This window comes from Triturus cristatus, chromosome 3_2, assembly GCF_964204655.1.
Source record: "Triturus cristatus chromosome 3_2, aTriCri1.1, whole genome shotgun sequence".
Lineage (NCBI taxonomy): Eukaryota > Metazoa > Chordata > Amphibia > Caudata > Salamandridae > Triturus > Triturus cristatus.
In genome coordinates, this window is record NC_140584.1 from 1,030,908,744 (window position 1) to 1,030,929,115 (window position 20,372).

At 49.3% G+C, this 20,372-nt stretch overlaps 1 protein-coding gene and 1 non-coding gene across 2 annotated transcripts in view; both read left to right on the forward strand.

Annotated features, from left to right (window-relative positions):
- BUD23 (BUD23 rRNA methyltransferase and ribosome maturation factor) overlaps window positions 1-20,372 on the forward strand; it is a 114,304-nt gene that overhangs the window by 12,019 nt on the left and 81,913 nt on the right. Inside the window, exon 3 of the mRNA XM_085649674.1 lies at window positions 17,649-17,744. Within this exon, the coding sequence (XP_085505800.1) occupies window positions 17,649-17,744 (96 nt within the window). The remainder of the gene's footprint in view (window positions 1-17,648; window positions 17,745-20,372) is intronic.
- On the forward strand, window positions 4,630-4,732 carry LOC146859045 (U6 spliceosomal RNA). The gene has a single exon (XR_014980283.1). It is a non-coding gene; the product is annotated as a U6 spliceosomal RNA (small nuclear RNA).

A 20,372-nucleotide genomic window follows, 5' to 3' on the forward strand; every position in this document is an offset into this window, starting at 1 on the left:
CCTGGAAACACCAGCACACTCGGTCCCGGCGTTTTTGCGGGAACTTGAGGCCTTTGGCCGTGTCTCGGGGTTCCGGGTTAACGTCAGGAAATCAATGATCCTTTCGTTGAATAAAACAGGACATTTACTTGCTGTTGGGGGATGACATACAAAGGGATACAGGTAAAGACATCTATCCCCTACTTGGGCATTGAACTGACCCCGTCGGTGTCCCAAACGGTTACGCTCCACTATACCAGATTAGCTTCCCAAATTGCTCAAGACCTCCAGCAGTGGAAACAGCACCAGTTATCCCTCCTGGGATGGGTGGCTGCCATCAAAATGTCTATACTGCCCAGAGCATTATACCTTTTCCAAACCATACCGATTTGACCACCACCCGACACTATTCAGAAATTGCAACAAGCAATTCACCACTTTGTATGGGCGGGGGCTAGACCTAGGCTGCACAGAGAGCTGGGCTACTTATGGCCGGAAGAGGAGGGTTTGGGGATACCAAATATTCTGGAATATTTCAGGGCGGCACAGCTCTGTTATCTAGTGGAGTGGAACAGATCTGAATCCGAAAAGAGATGGCTATTCCAGGATAGGGCGCTGGCCAAGTTATCGCTTTAGAAGGTCCCCTTTCTTAAATGTGAGGATCGACCTCCTAATCTCCGGGGCTCTCCTATAACGCACACGGTGCTTCGAGTTTGGGACGAGGTCGCCATTAAGAAGGGGATGTCCTTTTTCCCCTCGCCCTTGACTCCCATTTTTGACAACAAGGCATTCACCCCGGGAGCTGACAAAAGGGCATTCCCGAGATGGATGTAGGCGGGATACAAAGCAGCAGGGCACTTCTTCGATTTGGAGGGGATCCTATCTTTCCGGGACGTACGTGCAGAATATGGCATCCCAGAGACCGAACGGTTTCACTACCTACAACTGAGACACTGGTTACTTAATAAAGAGGTGCTACCGAAGGTCTCTCGGAAGCTGACGAAATTTGAAAAATGGCGTTACATGAATTATACGGATAAGAAAATGATCTCTGAGCTCTATGATGTGTTACGCCCTCAAAAGAATTCACGGCCGGTCAGAGCAGATGGGCAGGGGAATTGGGGAGGGAACTTACAGAAAAGGAGGGGACGGATGTCTACTACCGTGCTACCCACACAGCACGCAATACTGCTAGCAGGGAGACAGCAGTTAAAGTGGCTATGTACTGGTACTTGACCCCGGTCCGTCTTCACAGGGGGAACCCTGCTCGTAGCCCAACCTGTTGGCGTGGGGCAGATGGTACGTTGGTACACTTATTATGGGAATGCACAGAATTGACTAGTTATTGGACCACAATACTGGACGATGTAGATCGACTATTTGACAGGCAGATCCCGAGATTGTCTGCTTATGTGGTCTTGGGCCTCCCTAATCCGCTGACGTATCCACTAAGGTCCCGCAAAGGTAAACAAATGGGGTTGGCATTGGGGGCGGCTCTCCAAAACATCTTATCGCATTGGGGAACGTGGGTGAAGCCGACTTGTGTAGGGTGGCTACATAGGCTTTGGTATATCCTGGGTATGGAACGCATACAGACCTCACTCACCAACTCCACGACAAGCTTCAATGAAACATGGCAACCGCTACTTCCACTATTGCCAATGGAAATGAATGAAATCACATGCCCTAGATAACTGCGCCTACTCCGCCTGACGGGCTCTGCCTCGCCGACCTAGGAATGTGGCAGTCCACGTATGCTTGCGCCGCTAATAGCGATTAGATCGGCCATTCCCAAGCACACCAGTTCGAGAGGGGGGGAGGTGTTCTGTTTTTCTTTTTTTTCTTTCTTTTTGGTATTTTGTTCACTTTCTTTTTCAAAGGCATTACTATCCCAGAAGGGGCGCGAGATTTTGGACGATAAAGTATCATTCTCGACAATTTAATAGGCCCTCCAAGGCCATGTTGGGGACACCCAGTTACTGCATGTTAAGGATTAATATGCATGGTAGTCGGCTCCTTATAGCGAACAGCATATTTCAGGCCTATGGAAATGTCTGTTATTCTATTGCTGAATGCCAATAAAAACAAAGTTAAACCTTAAATCACCTGCTAAATGATGGTAGGACTCTTCCAACTCTATTTTGTACAACAAGATGGAGATAGTTCATAATTTGTGGCAAGCTTTAAAAATTCACTTTTGGAGGAAAAAAGATATCAATATAAAATTTATAATAAAGGCATTTGCAGTTTGAGCTATTGGCTTTGTAAATGAAAATGCCTTTTATTTACGTGTTGGTTTTTAAAACCTAAATAAAAGGCATTGCCATGTACAATGCCAGTAGCTTAAACTCTCGCAAATGCAAGACCTATTGCATTCCAAATGCGTGTTTGCTGGGGTGGGGGGGGGGGGGAGGGGCTTCTGTGTCTGCAGGGTGCTTGTCACTGCGTCCTTATGTCCTGCCAGCTCGGGTGAAAGAGAGCCTGGGGGGAGGGGGGAGGTGGTCCTTGGAGCCCCATGTCCTCCCTCGTTCAAGCTTACTGAAGGAAAACCATGACTTCACCAAGCGTGTCTACCTTCTCTTCCGCCCCTTCATTCGTTCTGCTGTGAAATGGTTTCAAAAGAGACAGTAACACTTGTTAAAATGCTGTCTTTCTCTGCCATTTTTGTTCCAAACTGCAGCCTCGGGAAGGAATGGGTAAATAAATGGAAAAAAACGGTTCTGAATATGGGAAAATAACTAAATAAAGCAAAATAGAGTGGCCGCAAATTGACCAGATTGGTTATAGTCACACACAAACACATTAGCGCTGCTTTACAGAGTGGGCCAGTTAATGCGCTACCTTCGCTTTCTCCTCTTTCCTGGAACAGCAGCTTTGAATATGAAAGCGCGCATGATGTGCTGAATATAAGGGAAGCGCGTTGTGCCTGAAGTAGCGAAAAACCCATTGAAGAAAATAGTGCTTACAGACTAATTCAAACATACCCCGTCGCAAAAGAAGTAAAAGGGCCAGTCGCCATGGGAGGTTTCTAAAGACAAGGCGGTACTAAGGAGTGACTAACAAGGAGATGAAGCAATCGGAAGCCAGCATTTACGAAGTACATTACCTCCTCGTTAGTCTTCCTCGCCACATGACTAACACAGTGAGCTTCAGCTCCACAACAGAACCCTCCAAAGCAAAAAAGTCAGCATCCCATGCCTCCCATCCCTTCCCAATATGGCCGCCCCATTACGTCCATGACCCCTATAAGAGGCGGGCCGGCTCAACCCATCAGCCTGTTTTTTTTGTTCTGCACTCTCTCCAGAGCGCATCAGGTGAGTGGTGCCTGCTGTAGCAGGTGCGTGGGTCCAGGGTTGGAGGTCCTGCTCTAGCGGACCCTAGGGGCATGGACCTTGTTTTGATTCCCCTACTTGTTTCCCCCGGTGTGTGTGGCGGTTGCTGTGCTTGTACCGGTGAGGCTCTGCCTTAGCGAGCCGTGGGTTTTCAGGTAAGGGGGGGGGTTTGCGTGGGGGCCGGTCTTTCCGGTTCCCTTGTGTGTGGCATTCCCTTCGCCGCCCGCCTTTCGTTGTATTCTGCGGGCGGCAGCTGTACAGAGCTTTGACTTCCGAGAGTTGCGGGCGGGTGCTTTACATTTCATTTATCAGACCCTGTTGTCATCTCCTGCCCCAAGCCGCGTATTCGCCTGCCCGCCTGCCCCTCGTGGCGTTGGGGGAGGCGGCGGCTCTGCGGGGCTCGGTCCGACTGTGGGCCGCTGTGCGGCTCCGGGCGCGAGGATTTCTGCGCCGGGGCAGCCTTGGGAGACGCATGCTTACCTGCGTCCAGGTACACTCTTCCGGGTTTGGAGCGCTCCGGGGTCGGCGGCGTTGCTGGCTGCACGCTGTTGATCCTCGCGGCTGTGGGCCGGCTCGTTGTCCCGGGGGCGGGGCTTCGTTGGGGGCGTGTCCCGCCGGGTGTTTCTCCCGCCTTCCTTGCCTTTTTGGGCGCCGAGGGTTTTCTTTCGATTTGTCTCGCTTTGCTTGCTGGTGTACTGTGATTCTCGCGCTTCCTGCATGTTGGATGGTGGGGATGTCCATGATGGGGATGTCCTTCCCTCCCAGGCTCCTCCTGACACGATTGCCCTGCGGTCCTTTCGGGACATGTTTCAGACCGCTGTTTCGGCGGCTTTTGCGCTGCGCTCGTTGACAGGTCCCTCCTCCCCAATCCGTCCTCGCTTGCATCCCTCCTTGGTCTTGGTCACGGGTTCAGTTCCCGGCGGGTCCGCTCGGTCCTTTCTTCTGTCTGGGGTCGATAAAATGAGTGCCTTTAAGTTGGGTGTCACCTAAACAGCTGTTATTCAGCGCCAGCATTCCTGTAGTGGTGAACGTGCGCTTTCCGATTACGCAGGTTCTGTGAGGTTGTCCTACACGGTCAATACCCGTGCATAATGTTCTGTGTGTTGTCGTGCGTTTGCTGCCTTTCTTGCGCTGTGCCTCTGGTTATCGGGGCTTTCACAGGCCAGGGGTTCGATTCCCGCGCTCGCTTTCTAAGTGTCATAAATTGGCTACTCTTGCTGGCTCTTCTTTTGTGATGGTGTTTGATGTACGCTGTCCGCTCTTACTGCTCGGAGACGCCGGTCGTCTCACTTTTTTGTGATCCTTCTGTGGTTGGTGAGTGCTCGCTTCGGCAGCACATATACTAAATTTGGATCGATGCAGAGCCGATTTGCATGGCCCCTGCGCAAGGTTGACACGCGTATTCGTGAAGCAGTTGTTTTGTCCTGCTTCTGGGGCTTCTCGGATTCCATGAACCAGGAGCTTTAGCTCTTTGGTTGGTCTTGTGCCTCTGGTTATCGAGGCTGTCTCAGGACTTTGGTTCGAGTCCTGCATATCGCTGTCACAGTGTCATGGGTTGGCCGTATTTCGAAACTCTGCTTTGAGGCTTTGCTTCACTTTTCCGGTACGCGCTGTCCTGGTGATTGGGGGTGCTGGCTGAGTGCTTGCCTCTTCCTCCTCCGGTTCTGTTTTTCCCTCTCTTGGCTACTGTGCCATGCGGGACTTGTCGCCCCGTTGGGTGCGTTGTTGTGTGCCGTTGGCCTGGTGGCTTGGTGTTCTGTTGCGTCCGCTTCGGGCGCCTCTGTTTCTCCTCTTGATCTGTCTCTGTCGCTGTGGCTAAGTGGGGGTGGGATGCGCCGCCCGCCTTCCCTTCGGGTGCGGGCGGTGGAGGTTGTAGGCGATTGTCTTTTTGCTTCGCTGTCGTCCTTCCTGCGCGCTGGCGATGTGTTGCCTTCCCTCTCTTCCCCCTCCTACTGCTCTGCCCCGGTTGGTTCAGGGATCCCGGGTGGGGGCCCTGCTAGGTCGGGTTCTCTTGCTGGTTCCTCCTCCTTCTGGCCGTCGAGGTCCTGCCCTGCGCTCCCCCGCCGGCTTGTGCTTGATGCCCTGCTATAGCGGCTCTGGGGTTTGGGTTTTGGCGTTTGGCTGCCCCTCTCTGTGGGAGCGGCTGTGGGCTTCTAGGTTTTTCCGACTGTTGCGCCTGGGTGCGTGTGGGTCCCTCGGCCCCCTCTGTCTGTTTGGGGCGCGGGGCTCGGTTGGCTTTCGGCTTGCCGGCGGTGTCCGCTCTGTACCCTCGGTTCTTTCGTCCCTTTCTGCCCTGGTTTCGCATGGCCTGGTCTGCTTTCTGCGAAAGGTGCTGTAGCTCAATGGTACGTCTTGTGCCTCTGGTGGCGCAGGTTCTCCCCATGACTAGGGTTCAAGTCCTGCCAATGCTGTCCATGTGACCTGAGAGGGTAAATTTTAGTTGTGCCGGGTCGGGCCTGGTTTGTGCCCTGTTGGGGGCCCGCCTGGGTCTTCCGGGTGCTGTGGGATTTGGGGTCCTTTTTGGACTCTCCCTGTCATGTTCGGGTCTGCGGCGGTGCTGATCCCTCCTCTTCATGCTCCCTGTCTCGGCGGTTGGTTCTTGCCCCCCTTTTTCTGTTGGACCAGGTGCTATGGCTCAGTGGTTTGTCTTGTGCCTGTGGTTGTATGGGTTCTCGCAGGACATGGGTTCGTGGCACGCATATGCTGTCTATGTGTCATGAGTTGGCACACTGTCTTTATCTTATGAGGTTGTCTGACTTGGTTGGGGCCTTCCTCGTATGGTGTTTTGGGTTCTCGCTTCGGCGGCTGGTGTACTCCGCCTGGTACGTTTCGGTGCCTTTCGCATGTCCCCTGCACTCGGTTTCCACGCGTTTTCGTGTGTCGTTCCTTGCAGTCTTGTTGCCTGGCTGTTTTTCTCCTTCCGGTTGGTCTCGGTGCCTCTGGTCCTTCCTTGATTCGGTTTGCCTGGCCTCTTCCGCTTCTGTCCTGGGACGGCTGGGAGGTTTTGGTGCTGCTATGGACTACTGCGTCTCCTGCAGGGGCCTGGGTTCGGTTTCTTAGTACAGAAGCTGATCCTGTTGAGTCCCCTCTGCCGTTCATCCGTTTGTGGTTGTTACATTGTAGGCCGTTTTGTTGGTTGACGCACTTCTGCTGTTCTGCTCTCCGATTCCCGTATGGGTTGTCGTGAGCTTTTTTGTTCTGGGCTGGGTCTGTGGTTTTCGCTCTGGGTGATTTTCCAGTCCGGCTTCTGTTTGCCGTTCCTTGGTTGCTCTGGGGTTTTCCCCTGCCTTGTGCTCCCAGGTGTTTGCTGGGTTCGCCCCTGTTTGTGGCTGCCTGTGTGACGGTGTTCTTCTGGGTCCCTTTGGTGCTGTTTGCTCCCTTTGGGTCTCCGGTGTTGGCTCTTCGGCCTTCTCATTCCTTCTTCTGCCGGAGTTTCTGGATCGCCCTGCCTTTCTGCCCTTCTCGCCTTTGGTGGGTGCTCGTTTCGGCGACTCGCTTGGTCCCTGTGTGGGGCGGGCTGGGTCCGCGGCGCGGCCTTTCCCTGCCTTCTGTGCGTGGGTGGTCTTGTGGGTTCTCCGCTTTCTGCGGTGGCCTGGTTGAGTTCCCTTGGTGGCCAGGTCTCTTCGGTGTCGTTTCTGTCACCTTCCTGGGTCTGTTTGTTCCCTTGTTCCTGCCTGGGTTCTCTCCTTGGGGTCGCGGTCCCTTCCGGGGGGTCCTTTGTGTGACTGGGGTTTATTTACCCTTCTGTTTCTCTTCTGCGTCCCTTTTTCCTTTCTTGCGGCACTTGCCAGTTTGCTTACGTCTGGTTCCGCTGCCCCGTTCCTCTTGTGGTTTCGGCTCTCTCGCGAGTGGTGTTCTCCCTTGCGGGGTTGCTGTGTTTGTCATTCGGCTTCTCCGTTTCTGCTGTGCCTTTTTTGTTGGGTCGCTGTGGTGGGGTTGCCCTCTGTTCGTTCGGTTTCCCTTTTTTTTTTAAGGTTTTTTTTTTGTTGCCCTCTTTCGGGATGTCCGTTGGCCGGTGTTGGCCGGCTTGATCTCTGGGCTCTGTTTTCTGTGGCCTTTGGCTCCGTGCGGTCTGGTCCGGAGCTTTTATCTGTCCCGTTTGGGCCTTTGCTTTCGGCATGGTTCCTGCCGGCACTTCGTGTCTCTGGGGTCCGGGTTTTTGTCCTTCCCGGTGTCTTTAGGTCCCGGGCTGGTTCTTCCTGCTCGTGGTTGCCTATCCCCTGGGTGGTCCTTCCGCTCGTTCTGGCCTGTTGGGTTTGGCCCTCGTTCGTGGGCATTCCCTTCTGGTTTGTTGGTTTCTTGTGAGTTTCCATGAAGCCGTTTGGCTTTGGTATGTGCTCACTGTGTTAGTCATGTGGCGAGGAAGACTAACGAGGAGGTAATGCCCCGATTACTTACCGGTAATCTTCATTACTCCGAGTATAGTCTTCCTCGCCACATGAGTTCCCATCCCTCCCTCCCTGTCTGGCTATCGGCTTCATGTTGTGCTTGGTAGTTTCAGGCTGATGGGTTGGGCCGGCCCGCCTCTTATAGGGGTCATGGGCGTAATGGGGCGGCCATATTGGGAAGGGATGGGAGGCATGGGATGCTGACTTTTTTGCTTTGGAGGGTTCTGTTGTGGAGCTGAAGCTCACTGTGTTAGTCATGTGGCGAGGAAGACTATACTCGGAGTAATGAAGATTACCGGTAAGTAATCGGGGCATTTACGAAGTACAAGGACACAAGGCAATAAAAAATGTGGGCGGAGCCTCACATCCCTAACTCAATACTATATGCCTCGCCATGCCCAGGCACAACCTAAACAAGCATTGGCATAGTCAATAGGTCTCGTCTTTGGGACCTTATATGAGTGTTAGCTCTTTACAGTATGTTGTTTTTTGTGTGTAATTTTTTGTGTCACATGTTACTGGCTGCACTAGGCCCAAAGCCCTGCCACCACCCCAGGCTTGCCTCAGTTTCCTATCTTGCTGTTACGGTCCATGAAGAGCATAGAGTCATTAACCGGAGAAGACATGCTTTCAAGTTAGGTTAAGGCTGTCGCAGCTCGTGACTGGGTGGAAAATATCACGATGAGAATTACATTAACCCTGAATAAAGCACAAACGTGGTTGTTTGCTTTTTGCGTTACAACAGGTGCTCAACCTGCTGAGCTAGCTTATTAGCTGATGTAAGGAAGGGCAGTAAAGGGCTGACAGCTCCTAAAAATATGCCCCGCTCAGACAGAGGCCAGATTGTATGTTTCTGAGAGTGTGCCAGCAGGTGCCGCGTGGGTGCGCTCATGAGATCCGTGCATTGCCGGGCACGGGTGACAGGGCTGAGGGTGGGCAGCGCTAGATCGGGGATGAATAATGTTCGCGAGCGGTGCTTTGAGGCAAACTCTTTTATGAATGAGCCCAAGACAGTGATGCCAGAAGCCTTCGTAGAGATGAGGGGGTGTCTCCAAAGACCTGTGGTTTGAGTGTCTGCTGCACATGTATTACACAGCTAGAAGAGCGGAGTAAAGAGCGCACTCCAACGGATGTGTGTTCTGTGACCCGGACTGGAGGAAACTTGCACTTTATAAATGAAGCAGAGACTGGGAGCCCAACGGGCTGGGGGGTGGGGGAGGAGTGAAGTGAACACCTCCTCATATTGCTGGTGCCTGCAGTGCTGCACACATCACAGTCTGGTGCTGGGCCAGTGTGCTGAATGCCAAGCATGTCATTGGCTCCGGGGCGGGAGGTGGTTGGAGAAGATGTTCCCAGGATGAGTGACATACACTGGACTTGCCCGGATCTTCGATCCTATCGTGTGCAAGACTGGTTTTATCGCCCACAAGAGGTCTTACCGGAAACGGTGCAGGTATGATCTCCTGGGAAAGGCGGCTGGAAGGTCTGCTCTTGTGTTTGCGACCATGTAATATGTTTAGCAGAACTCGAAACAAGAACTTTAAAGCAAAAACGATGTTTCTAAATCCGTTTTTCCGTGATTTCTACATAGAATGCTGATTTAATATCGTTTCTGGTACAGTTCACATATTTTGAAAGATGGTTTTGAACGGTCAGGCAGCAGGTAGAGACCTTCCTGTGCACAGTCCCTCGTGGGCTGTTAGTGCGCTGGCGGAGGGCGGGGGGCTTAGTGTGACCATGCTGAGCAAGCCCCTGGAGCTCGTACAACTAGAGCCATTTCTGAAACAAAAGGAAAGCACGACAGGTAGTGTGTAACCTGACACACAAGGATCCCTGCGCGCTGCTGCTCGCTCCCGCAAGGCAAAGGCTGGTGGAGTGAACATTTGGCAAAAAGGTGGGACATGCGCCCGCCTTTAGCCATTTGCAGGCTACTAAAACAAAGTGACACTGGCAACAACCAGCAAAATGCGTGGGGGGAAGTCAGAGCTACACTGTTTAGAGTGAGAATGATTACAAGAAGCCTTGCAGAGCAGCGCATGGGCGCGCTGGCTCAGGCTCGACCTAAAAACGACTCCTCACGCCAATTGGTACTGCTGGAACTACATCTCCCAGAATGCACCAAATGTACAAGAATAGAAAAGTACTTCATCCCATTTCACAGAGTTTTTGTTGTTTCAACAGTGCACTGTGAGCCCCTACCCACTTGAAATCACTAAGGCTGGCTTCCTCTCACCTTGAAGTAGGCCACCTGTAGGTAGTTGTGGGGGCTCCTCTTGGTGAACTCGAGCTCCAGCTCCTCAGCGATCTGGTAGAGGCTAGAGCGGGCCCCGAGAACCCGCTGCTCGCAACTCTTCAGGCAGTCGGCCCGGTGCAGTACGGAGTGGAAAAAGCGCAGGTCCTTCAGAGGTCGGGGGTCTTCAGGGGGACCAGGCTCAATCAGCCCCTCGCAGTGCCTACGACACCATGCCCAGTGGGTGTGCAGGGCCGCCCAGCTACGCAGCGCCTTTTCCATGCATAGGATGACCGAAGCCCAGTCCCCCCAGTAGTATGCCTCCACCCTGCTGTCGTAAAGCCGATCGTAAGGCTCCAGGGGCCCCTCGGCCGCCAGGATCGGGGGCAGCACCAGTAGAAAGGCGAGCAGCGCCAGTGTAGCCATGATCGAGGGTGTTAAAGGGGAGGCTGCTCCAGCTAGTTCAATCTGCTGAACTTGCAATGCCAACTGAGGCACAGCATCCAGGAGAAGGGCACTGGGCAGTGAGAGCAGAGCAGTACCCATTGAGTTTGCAGCAGGAGCAAAACTACAACTGTACTGGCGATCACCACTAGATGGCCCCACTGCAAGTACTGCGACATGGAGGCAATCTTGGATTGGGTGTCTGTGCTCGTCCTAGGTCAAAATAGTTTGGTTTGGATAGCCAATCCGTCGTGCGCAGTAAAACTTGTCAGACCCGTGGATTTAACTGCAGCCTGTTGGCTCGATAAACGAAACGTTCAACGTCAGCGTGTAATGCCCGCTTTCAATGTATTTTACTTCGAAGGGAGATGTGGCATCATCAAACAGAAGACAACTTTATAAAGGGATTACAAACATTAATACTAAGGGATTTATTATCCATCGCAATAGCTTTACTTCTTAAAATATAAGAATGTACTTTCTCAGCTTTTTAAAATTTTCTAGGTCACCAATTGTAAATTGTCTAATTCTGACTTTTCTAATTTTACGAGGACGGAATTCTAATCTTAGTTGACAACTTTTTAGGTGGCTTGTGAGTGACATTTCCTAGCCTAATTTATTGCAACATCATGAAGGATTTGCGCTGTGCTAGATTATATTAAAAAACAAGCGCGGCCGCGAAAGTTAAAGCGACCGTGCTAATTAGACAAGGAATGTCAGGAATGCAGCTGGCATCCCGCCGCGCTGCTGCTGGCCTCCGAGCTCCCTAGGCCAGGGGAGTTCACGTTTAGAGAGAAGGCGGGACATGCACCCGCCTTTGGCCAATTGCGGGCTTTCAATTTTTGAAAGCCACACGCAATGGCCAATCTCTTCAGCTTTTCAGCAAACTCATGCGTGTGGCTTTTCTTAGCCACACGCACGAGTTTGCTGAAAACCTGAAGTGATTCAAAGAAGTCGTTTTCCAGAGCAACGCATGCGTGCTGCGCTAGGCTCGACCTAAAAAGGATCCACTCCTCTTAAGTCTCATTTGATAGACCTGAATGTTTGGGTTTCCGTGTAGCCAGTCAATTAGAATATAAATTTAAGAGCAATCCTGATGATAAGGCCCCTCTGAGCATGTCTAGGTTTGAAAGGTGTGCCTGGAAAGGGAATGAACGTACAGCCATTTAAATATATGGTGGTTGTTGACCAAGTCTTTTGTAACAATATAATATTTATTTGCCAAATATAATTTAGCCATCCGTGTTGTTTATATTTGTATGAACACCAGCTATGTTTCAGGAAACAATTCAGATTTTACTTTTGATATTAGTCAGGGGTTTGAAATTGAAGTTTGTGACGGGCACATGCATCACCAGTTGATTGTCTTGTCTCCTATTATTTGTCTCATTATATTTATCATTTACAGCCAGTAAATCCAGTTCCTTGAGAGATTCAAGGGGCAAAACTCTATTTAACAATACACAGGATGCCTCTAGGTGTAGGGTAGCTGATGGGTATCATATGCAGTGTGCAGTGCAAAGTTTGGTCCAGAGTTGGGGGGTTTAAAAATAGCTTTGTGGAACTGAACTGGTCAATGAATTTGGAATGGATTATTTTTTCACACTGTTGAACAACGTCCCCAGTTTACCAAGGTTCCTAAAAGTGATTACTACTCAATCCCTCTCAGTTGTCTTACCAACCTAGGTAACATGTCTCACGCGATACTAATATCTTCAAGATAAACTCTAGAACCCTTAAATGAGTGTTAAGTGATTGATCTGTCTTATTTAAAAGCTGAGGAAAATGTTCCATCATATCAGAGTTCAGGGGAGGTATGTCTTTTAATATAATCAAATATGGCACTGCCAGTGGTGGCAGGTACAAAATATCACAAGACTCTTTCATGTGTCTGGCTTATTCAGAAAATTCTCAATTAAAAGCCTTGTATGATACGTAGTGCCTTCATTAAACTGTTCCAAAGATGCAGTAACTTTGTGCTTCCTCATTCCCAAACTCAGAAACCGATTAGGCACTTAAGTGGGTGGCCAAGTGACTGGCCCCAGCTCAATCTCCCTGGCATCTGGCAGTTCAGCAATGGGTGTGTCCTGCTCCACTGGAAAAAAAATCTCCCTACTTAAGGGAAAATTGTAGAGAGGGTGCTTCGAGTTGCTGGGGAATCTGGGTATTACAGTCCCCCCGCGCAGATCTTCTAATTGGCCACATTGTCCAGGCCTCCAGCACAGTAGATTGCTTTGCCTTGCAGGAAAGAGATTTGTTTTTTACTAAGGTGCAACTCTAGAGGTGGTCCCCCAGATGCCAGGGGCTCTTAAGTATTGATGTGGATCCAGGGGCGTAGTTTTGGCATTGAGATTTTGAGAGGCGGGGGACCGAATGTAAAATTTCCCTACAAAAAAAACTGTGAGCCGCAGGGTGAACGGGTGAGACAACCAAGGCTCGGGATGGATTGTCCTCATAAGAAGCAAGGTCCCTACTGGTTAGCATTAAGTAGGCCTCTGAGGCCGATATAGAGTTTGGTCGACATGGTGTTCAGTTACAACATCTACACCATTTAAAGTGGACGGTCAGATCAATTTTCTTTTAGCAGTCCATCACCATCCAGTATATTCTGGCGGTGAGGGAAAGAATGACCCAGACCTAGCAGACCAGACTTGGCCCCCAGACCCAACTGTCAAGAAGCCACAAATGGATTTCTTTGTGGGGTGTCACACCCCACACATCTCCCCTGTAGCTATGCCTTCGCACGGATCTTCTGCTTGGCCACACTGCCTAGGCCTCCAGTGGATTGATGCTTCCCAGTCCCTGAGAAACAACACCTTGAATAAAGCACAGCTGTAGAGATGGTGCTCCTAGATTCCGGGGTATTGGTTTGCCCCAATATGGATCTCCTACTTGGCAACAGTGCCCTGGCCTCCATTGGAGTTGCAAGTCCCCAATTCATGAACAACCCACCCATGTTTCTAATACAGCAATTGGAATAGTGTTAAAATGTCATCCTACTTCATTGACTGGACCATCAAAACAACCTGAGGAATCCACTGCCTTTTTGATTTGTCCAGGGATAGCACTGTAGATTCTTCGAGGCCTGAAAGTGACCGTGCAGTTTGTCATTTGTTTGAGGTGGTATGCATACAGGCGAAATTTCCTAGCTTTTTCTCTGCTAAAAGACCGATAATAAAGGTTGCATGTCATGTTATAATAGGATTTTAATTAAAATATTTTTATAAAATAGGTTAAACTTATTGTTTCTGCACATTCATTGTGAAATACCCATAATAGAGCGCTAGTGTTACATAAAAGTAACCTTTCCTTACTAATTGATGTCATGTTGCAACTCTTCGAGTCCTGCGCTATCAGTTTATGAATCATTATTTTCAGACATTTCTTTCAGTTTCTTTTTACCTGATTGTCTTGTTAAATGAGAACACAGAGCAGGAAATGAGGTTCGCCCCCCCAAAAAGTATTATCTAGTATCCGTTGTAATTTAAAATTCACGAACAGCTGCAACTCTGTCCTCACCCTTGTGACTGTCAAGCCTGCCTGTTCTCGGTTTCTTTGTGATATTTAAGTTGTTTGAGTTGTAGACTTCAATTCAATAATTCTTTATTCGGTGGTTAAAAACCATCATAAAAGAGTACATATATATACAAGTTAAAATAGTATTAAATCATTATACAAGAACATTGACTGAATCTATATACATAAAATAATTCATTATTCACAGTACAGCCACCATAAAAACGTAATCACAATGGCGGGTGGGGGATCCTGCAGGGTTCGCAAGTAATTCTATCCTCTGGTTACACTTAATCTTAATGCAAATTTCAGGAAACTTATAACAGAACACAAAGTTAACGGGTCACTGGCCCTTTGCAGGAAAATCAGTGCTTCTTTGGCTCGAGTGAACCTGGCCTTTTTTAAGATTTCCTTTAAAAATCTACGTCTTGGAATTGCATACAGGGGACATAGAAGTACAAAATGAAGGGTGTCCTGCGGAGACTTATTGTCGCAGCCGCAGGCACCCTTCTGCTCAATTGAGTGACTAAAACCAGCTGGTTCAGCTAACAGAAAAGGTAAAAAAAATTGAGCCTAAAACGTGACATTAAAAACCTTTCTTGGGCATTATACACGACACAAAGATAAGGTTCCATCCCATCAGTGGTTTCAAGCTTACTATAAACACTCACTGAGGGTTTGACCCCTTCCACTGTGGATCTGGCAAGAGATCTTTGGTCCAGAAAAATTCTCTTGAGAATAAGCTTATCCTGTGAGGTGATCCCTGAAGGGTTTGAGTAGAACTCCTTGCGACCCATGCTTTCCAAACTAGTTTTCACATAAATAAGCCATGGGATATTCAAGCTTTTGTCTCTCCCTAGGCAATCTATTAGGATCTGCCTACTCAACGCAGCTTCAGGGTTAAGCCAAATTTTCAACCAGGCCAGGATTGGTTTGAATTTAATCAAGTCCTCTAAATAAGGTCGTCCTAGTTCTCTATGGGCTATGACGGCTGGGGTGCAATTGGGGACTTTCAATATTGAGCGAAAGATTTTATTTTCTTCCCTTTGCAATACGTCAAGGTTTATGAAACCCCACACTTCTGAACCATACATGGCTTTGGGACAGCACATAGAACCATACAGGTTCATTGATTGTTCCGGGGACCATCGACCAACTCTCCTCCCATAGCCTGCTATGGCCCCAGTTGATGCCACCAATTTGCCACACCTTTCCTGTACCAGAGGGGCAAATTTCAGGGACTCATCAAAGAGCACACCTAAATACGAAAAGGATTGCACCCTTTCTAGTGTATGATTCCCAATTCTGTATAGAAAGCTAGTCCGTGGTTTGTGACCTGCTGTCATTACGTAAGATTTTTTAAAGTTGACAGACAGGTCTAGCGCATCCATGAATTTGACGAACCCGTCAATTAAAATCTGCAGACTTTTGAGGGTGCGCGCCAAGAGAACCGCATCATCTCCGTACAGCAGCACCGGGATATTGCGTGTTCCTACCCTTGGGCAGTCTGTTTTTAGGTTGGTCAGGGACTGTTCTAAGTTATTAATATATAACGAGAATAAAAAAGGGGCCAATATGCAGCCTTGCCTCACACCGCTAGTGCATCTAAAAGAATCTGTCAACCCCCCTTCCATGTTGTAACGTACTCTGGCAGAGGTCTCTCTGTGCAGTTCCCTCAGAGTACAAATTATACCTGGGTCAATTCCTAGGTGACTCATCGCCCAAAGCTTGTTCCTGTTCACATGGTCGAATGCCGCGGCCAAGTCCATGAACCCCAAGTAAATGGCTTCGTTACTGGTTTTGGTGTACTTGGCGACCAACATATAGAGGTTCAAGCATTGGTCACTAGTGGACCTACCGGTCCGGAAACCGCACTGAACGTCCGAGATAATGTTGTTATCCTCGGCCCAATCAGTCAGTCGGTTCAAGATAACTCTTCCTAAAATTTTGGCTGAGACATTTATCAAAGAGATTGGCGATAACATTGGGGGTTGTCTCTATTACCCTTTTTAAAAATGGGTACTATGATGGCCAGCGACCAAGACCGAGGCAAGCCTACTACGATGGCCGCATTTATTACTCTGGTTAAAATGGGAGCCCATAATTCCACATTGCTCAAAAACAGGTCCGGAGGGGTCCCGTCTGGGCCCGGGGCTTTATTTTTGGTTAATCCCTCGATGCCCAAGACCATTTCTTCCAGAGTAAACTCCAGTACCTGTCCCTGCATGACCACCCTCCTCTCCTCTGTCCTATCCACCTCCCCGTGGTTGTACAAGCCCTCAAAGTGGGCTGTCCACTGCTCCGGTAGAATGTTTGTGGCAGCCGTGGGTGAGTTTTTATCTTGAAAATCGCTAAAAGACCAATAATAAAGGTTGCATGTCATGTTATAATAGGAGTTTAATTAAAATATTTTTATAAAATAGGTTAAACTTATTGTTTCTGCACATTCATTGTGAAATACCCATAATAGAGCGCTAGTGTTACATAAAAGTAACCTTTCCTTACTAATTGATGTCATGTTGCAACTCTTCGAGTCCTGCGCTATCAGTTTATGAATCATTATTTTCAGACATTTCTTTCAGTTTCTTTTTACCTGATTGTCTTGCTAAATGAGAACACAGAGCAGGAAATGAGGTTCGCCCCCCCCCCCCCCCCAAAAAGTGTTATCTAGTATCCGTTGTAATTTAAAATTCACGAACAGCTGCAACTCTGTCCTCACCCTTGTGACTGTCAAGCCTGCCTGTTCTCTGTTTCTTTGTGATATTTAAGTTGTTTGCGTTGTAGACTTAATGCACTTATTTCAATGGAATCAATGTTCAAATGATGTGCACTACTCTAATGTCATCGGGAAAGTGTATGATCTCACTTTCAAATACTGTATAATTTTCATGAAATAACATAAGTTCCAATTGCTATAACTTTAGGCATGTGGCGCTGTTTATGCAAGTATGACTTCAAGCTCTGAGGGAGGCAAAAACAGACAGGACTTTCCAAATACAGAGGCCAAAGGGGAGACTTAGTACCTGGATATGTTGACCTTTTATTTCACAGGTGTGCCCTCCTGTAGTTTTCTGATAATATTGCATGTGTGCAGAAATTTAGCCTTACAACTCTAGTGGACAAAACCCAGAAGCACCCATACGTTTAGTCCCCAGTGAGGCTCATCGGTGTCCTATTTCTTGATGGCTATTCAAGCTACTTTGCAGTGACTGCTTGTATAGCTTAAGGTTACAGTGACTTCGAGCATCATAAACCATTCCTACCCACTGCAGCTGACTATCTTAAAGGTGCCTGAGACATTTCAATTAATGAAGATGACTAAAGGTAATTTAGTGAAGGAACTTGGAGACTACTCATGTTTTATAATGTACAATTTAAATCTAGTGGGCTAGCGGAAAAATTAGACTAGTACCTAGTTCCTCCTGCATGCTACATAATCTTCTGTATGTGAATTAAATGTCCTTACCTACAGAATATGGTACATGGGTTGAACTTATTGCTGTGAGTTGAGTTTGCTGGTGATACTTTAGGAAGTGGGTTGGGTTGTAATTTGACATCCAAATGCTGCTACCTGATATGGAGGAGAATGATGCCGGAATTACACTGCAGGTATGTGTTATTTAGGGGGGTTCCCCGTTTTACTCTGTGAGAATTCATGATTGCACTTTGTGATGCATTTAGGCCCATGTATTGATGAAACTGATGGTTTTAGTTTAACTGTAATGTTTTGCTAACCCTCTATGGTTCTTTGTTTTGTAGCTCCCGTATGATTGAAATCCAGTCCCAGATGTCAGAAAGAGCAGTGGAGTTGCTATGCTTGCCAGAGGACCAAGCCTGTTACCTGCTGGATGTGGGGTGCGCTCTGTTCTGTCAAAAATGCCTATTTTGTGAAGTTGCATTACCATCTGTCTCACAAAATTGTCCAAACCTATTCTTAGTGAGAACATTCTGTCATATATCCTGGTTGAATTATACAAATGGGCTTTTGTTAAATAGTTATGGTAAATGCTTGTTGGAACAAAAAAGCCCCTTGCTTGGTGATGGTTGTGGACCCCTGCCTTGAGTGGCCATATAATGATGTTTGGATCCTTGATGCTGATTTTGTTGTTGTTGTTGTTGTTGTTAAATCATGCATATATGCACCATGACATAGGTCAGTCTGCTGGATTGCCATCTTTTTGGCCTAGGAGGGGTGCCCAAAGTGATACCCTTATAGTGGTACAAGGCTCCTGCCCTTGCCTGGAGTTAAGCAGCACGAGCGCAGTGGTGGATTCATAACGTGTAGTAAAACAGTCCTTTTACCTGTGTCACTGGAGTGATGTCACAGGCCTGCGTGTTTAAAGTTCTGCTGCTGTGTCCTTTTCTCACCCTTGGCCTACATAAGTTTGGTGCGTAGTGCTGTGCAGTTCATGTATGTTACATACATGTAGTGGATGTATGTGGGCCTGTGAATGGTACAATACATGAAAGATGTACTGCTGTGCAGTGTGTGTGTTATATGCATATGCTGGGTGTATTCTGTGCATTTGAATGGTACAATGCATGGATGATTCTGGGTTTGTTTGGGAGACCTAGGGATAACAGGAGAAACATGAGAAACATGAGGAGGTAGAGGAATGCCCCAGGCAGATTTGTGGATGGCTGCATTCCTGTGAGCTGGGTGGGACACCCTGGAGGAAGGGAGAGCCAGGCCCTTCAGTATTCTTCAGAGGGTGCTATGCCATTCAGAGAGGTCACTGGGAAGGAGCTCGAGCACTTCTCAGGAAGGAGACAAGGCTGATAAGAGAATCCTAGATAGTATGTCTGAGACCCTGGAGGTTCGAGGCATGTGGGCTGCTGAATTCATATCTGTGCATAGATCGCCGCCTAGTGTTGGGTCCGGATGTTTGCACGTTGTTGTCCTGGAAGAGTCTTCGAAGTATCCTTGGATAGGTGACTCCTCCCCTGGACTACAGTGCGCATGGGCATCCTCTCCATCCTCAGATTGTTTTTTTCCGCCATTGGGTTCGGATGTGCTATCTTAGCTCAAGTTAGGAAAATTTTTGGTCGAGGCCAAAAGGCCTTTAGTTCGCGTCGGTACTGTTTATCGATCGGGTTTCGATAGCATTTTGTTAGTTTACTAACTTTCAGCACCGACTTCTTTCGCATTACCTGTCCATCGACTACTTCGACGATGGAATCCAGGACGCCATTCAAAAGGTGTCCGGTATGCAATGCGAAGTACCCACACATCGACGTCCATCCGGTGTGCAACAAATGCCTTTCGCCGGACCACGACGAATCGACATGCATGGCCTGTGCCCGGTTCCGTTCCAAGAAGACTCTCAGGAACCGAAGAGCGGCGAGACTCGAGGCGCGGCACGCGGCACCGGCCCCAACAGACATCTTCGACGAGGCCGACGTCGAAGAATTAGAAGTCATACCCTCCAGTCCCGTTTCCGAACACGACCCCGGATCGGACGAGGGCGACGAGTCACTCTTCCACAGAGGTGAAGACGACACCGAGGTAGGAGACGACGAGGAGGCCTTAGGGGCCGAAGAGAGTAGCTCCAATGATGAACAAGGCCTACCTGTTCAAACCGAAGAAACACCAGCGCCACAGCCTTTGGCTCCGGTCGAGGGATCGCCTTCGGGCCTTACCCGAGACCCATCCCGTAGTTCTTCGGCCCCGCCCTCGGGCCCGGCCTCGGACGTTCAGCGGCAGCCATTGCTGCATAAGCCAGCTGGTTTCCCTACCACAAAACAGAAACCGAAAGCTGCTCCGGTTCATACGAAACCGAAACTGAAAGTGGCGCTGGTCGGATCGAGGCCTTCCACGCCTTCGACGCCAGCGCAACGCGTCGGCACCGACCGCACCAAGAGGGACTTCGGTGCCGAACTGGAATCGGGCGACATCGGAGTCGACAAACGGAAAAAGGCCATCGGCACCGAGAAACCTACTCGGCTACCGACGCCAACGACACCGAGGGCAATACCGCCTGCTTCGCCTCGCGTCGCTCCCTCGACGACGCCGATGTCTCACGTATCGAGGACGTCGACGGTGACCTCCACACCTCGACTCGAGGACCCGCCGGCACCGAAAAAATCCACGCCCGGCTCTACGAACCTGCCCGGTGCCAAAGCCTCAAAGACGCCCCAAGTGCGGCCTGCTGCGACGCAAAGCAACAAAACCACGGCGGCCCTCAAAGACCCGTCGGGTTCCGGGCCGATCGGAGCTCCAGCACCCTCTACGGGGCCAGCCAACATTACCTTCGGCTTGCCTCCGTCAACAATCCCGAAGATGTTCCAACTCAGGACACGGGTTACCCAGACTCCGGTTCCACCGGACGAGACGTCTCCGTCACGTGTCATCGACGCCGACACTGGCAGGATGATTCTCCACGACCGAAGAATAACTTCGGAACCGCCATTGGACCCTTTCAGGATCCCACTAAAAAGGAAGCTGCCTGTGGAATCAGAACCTCTCCTTTATGAACCGTTCCA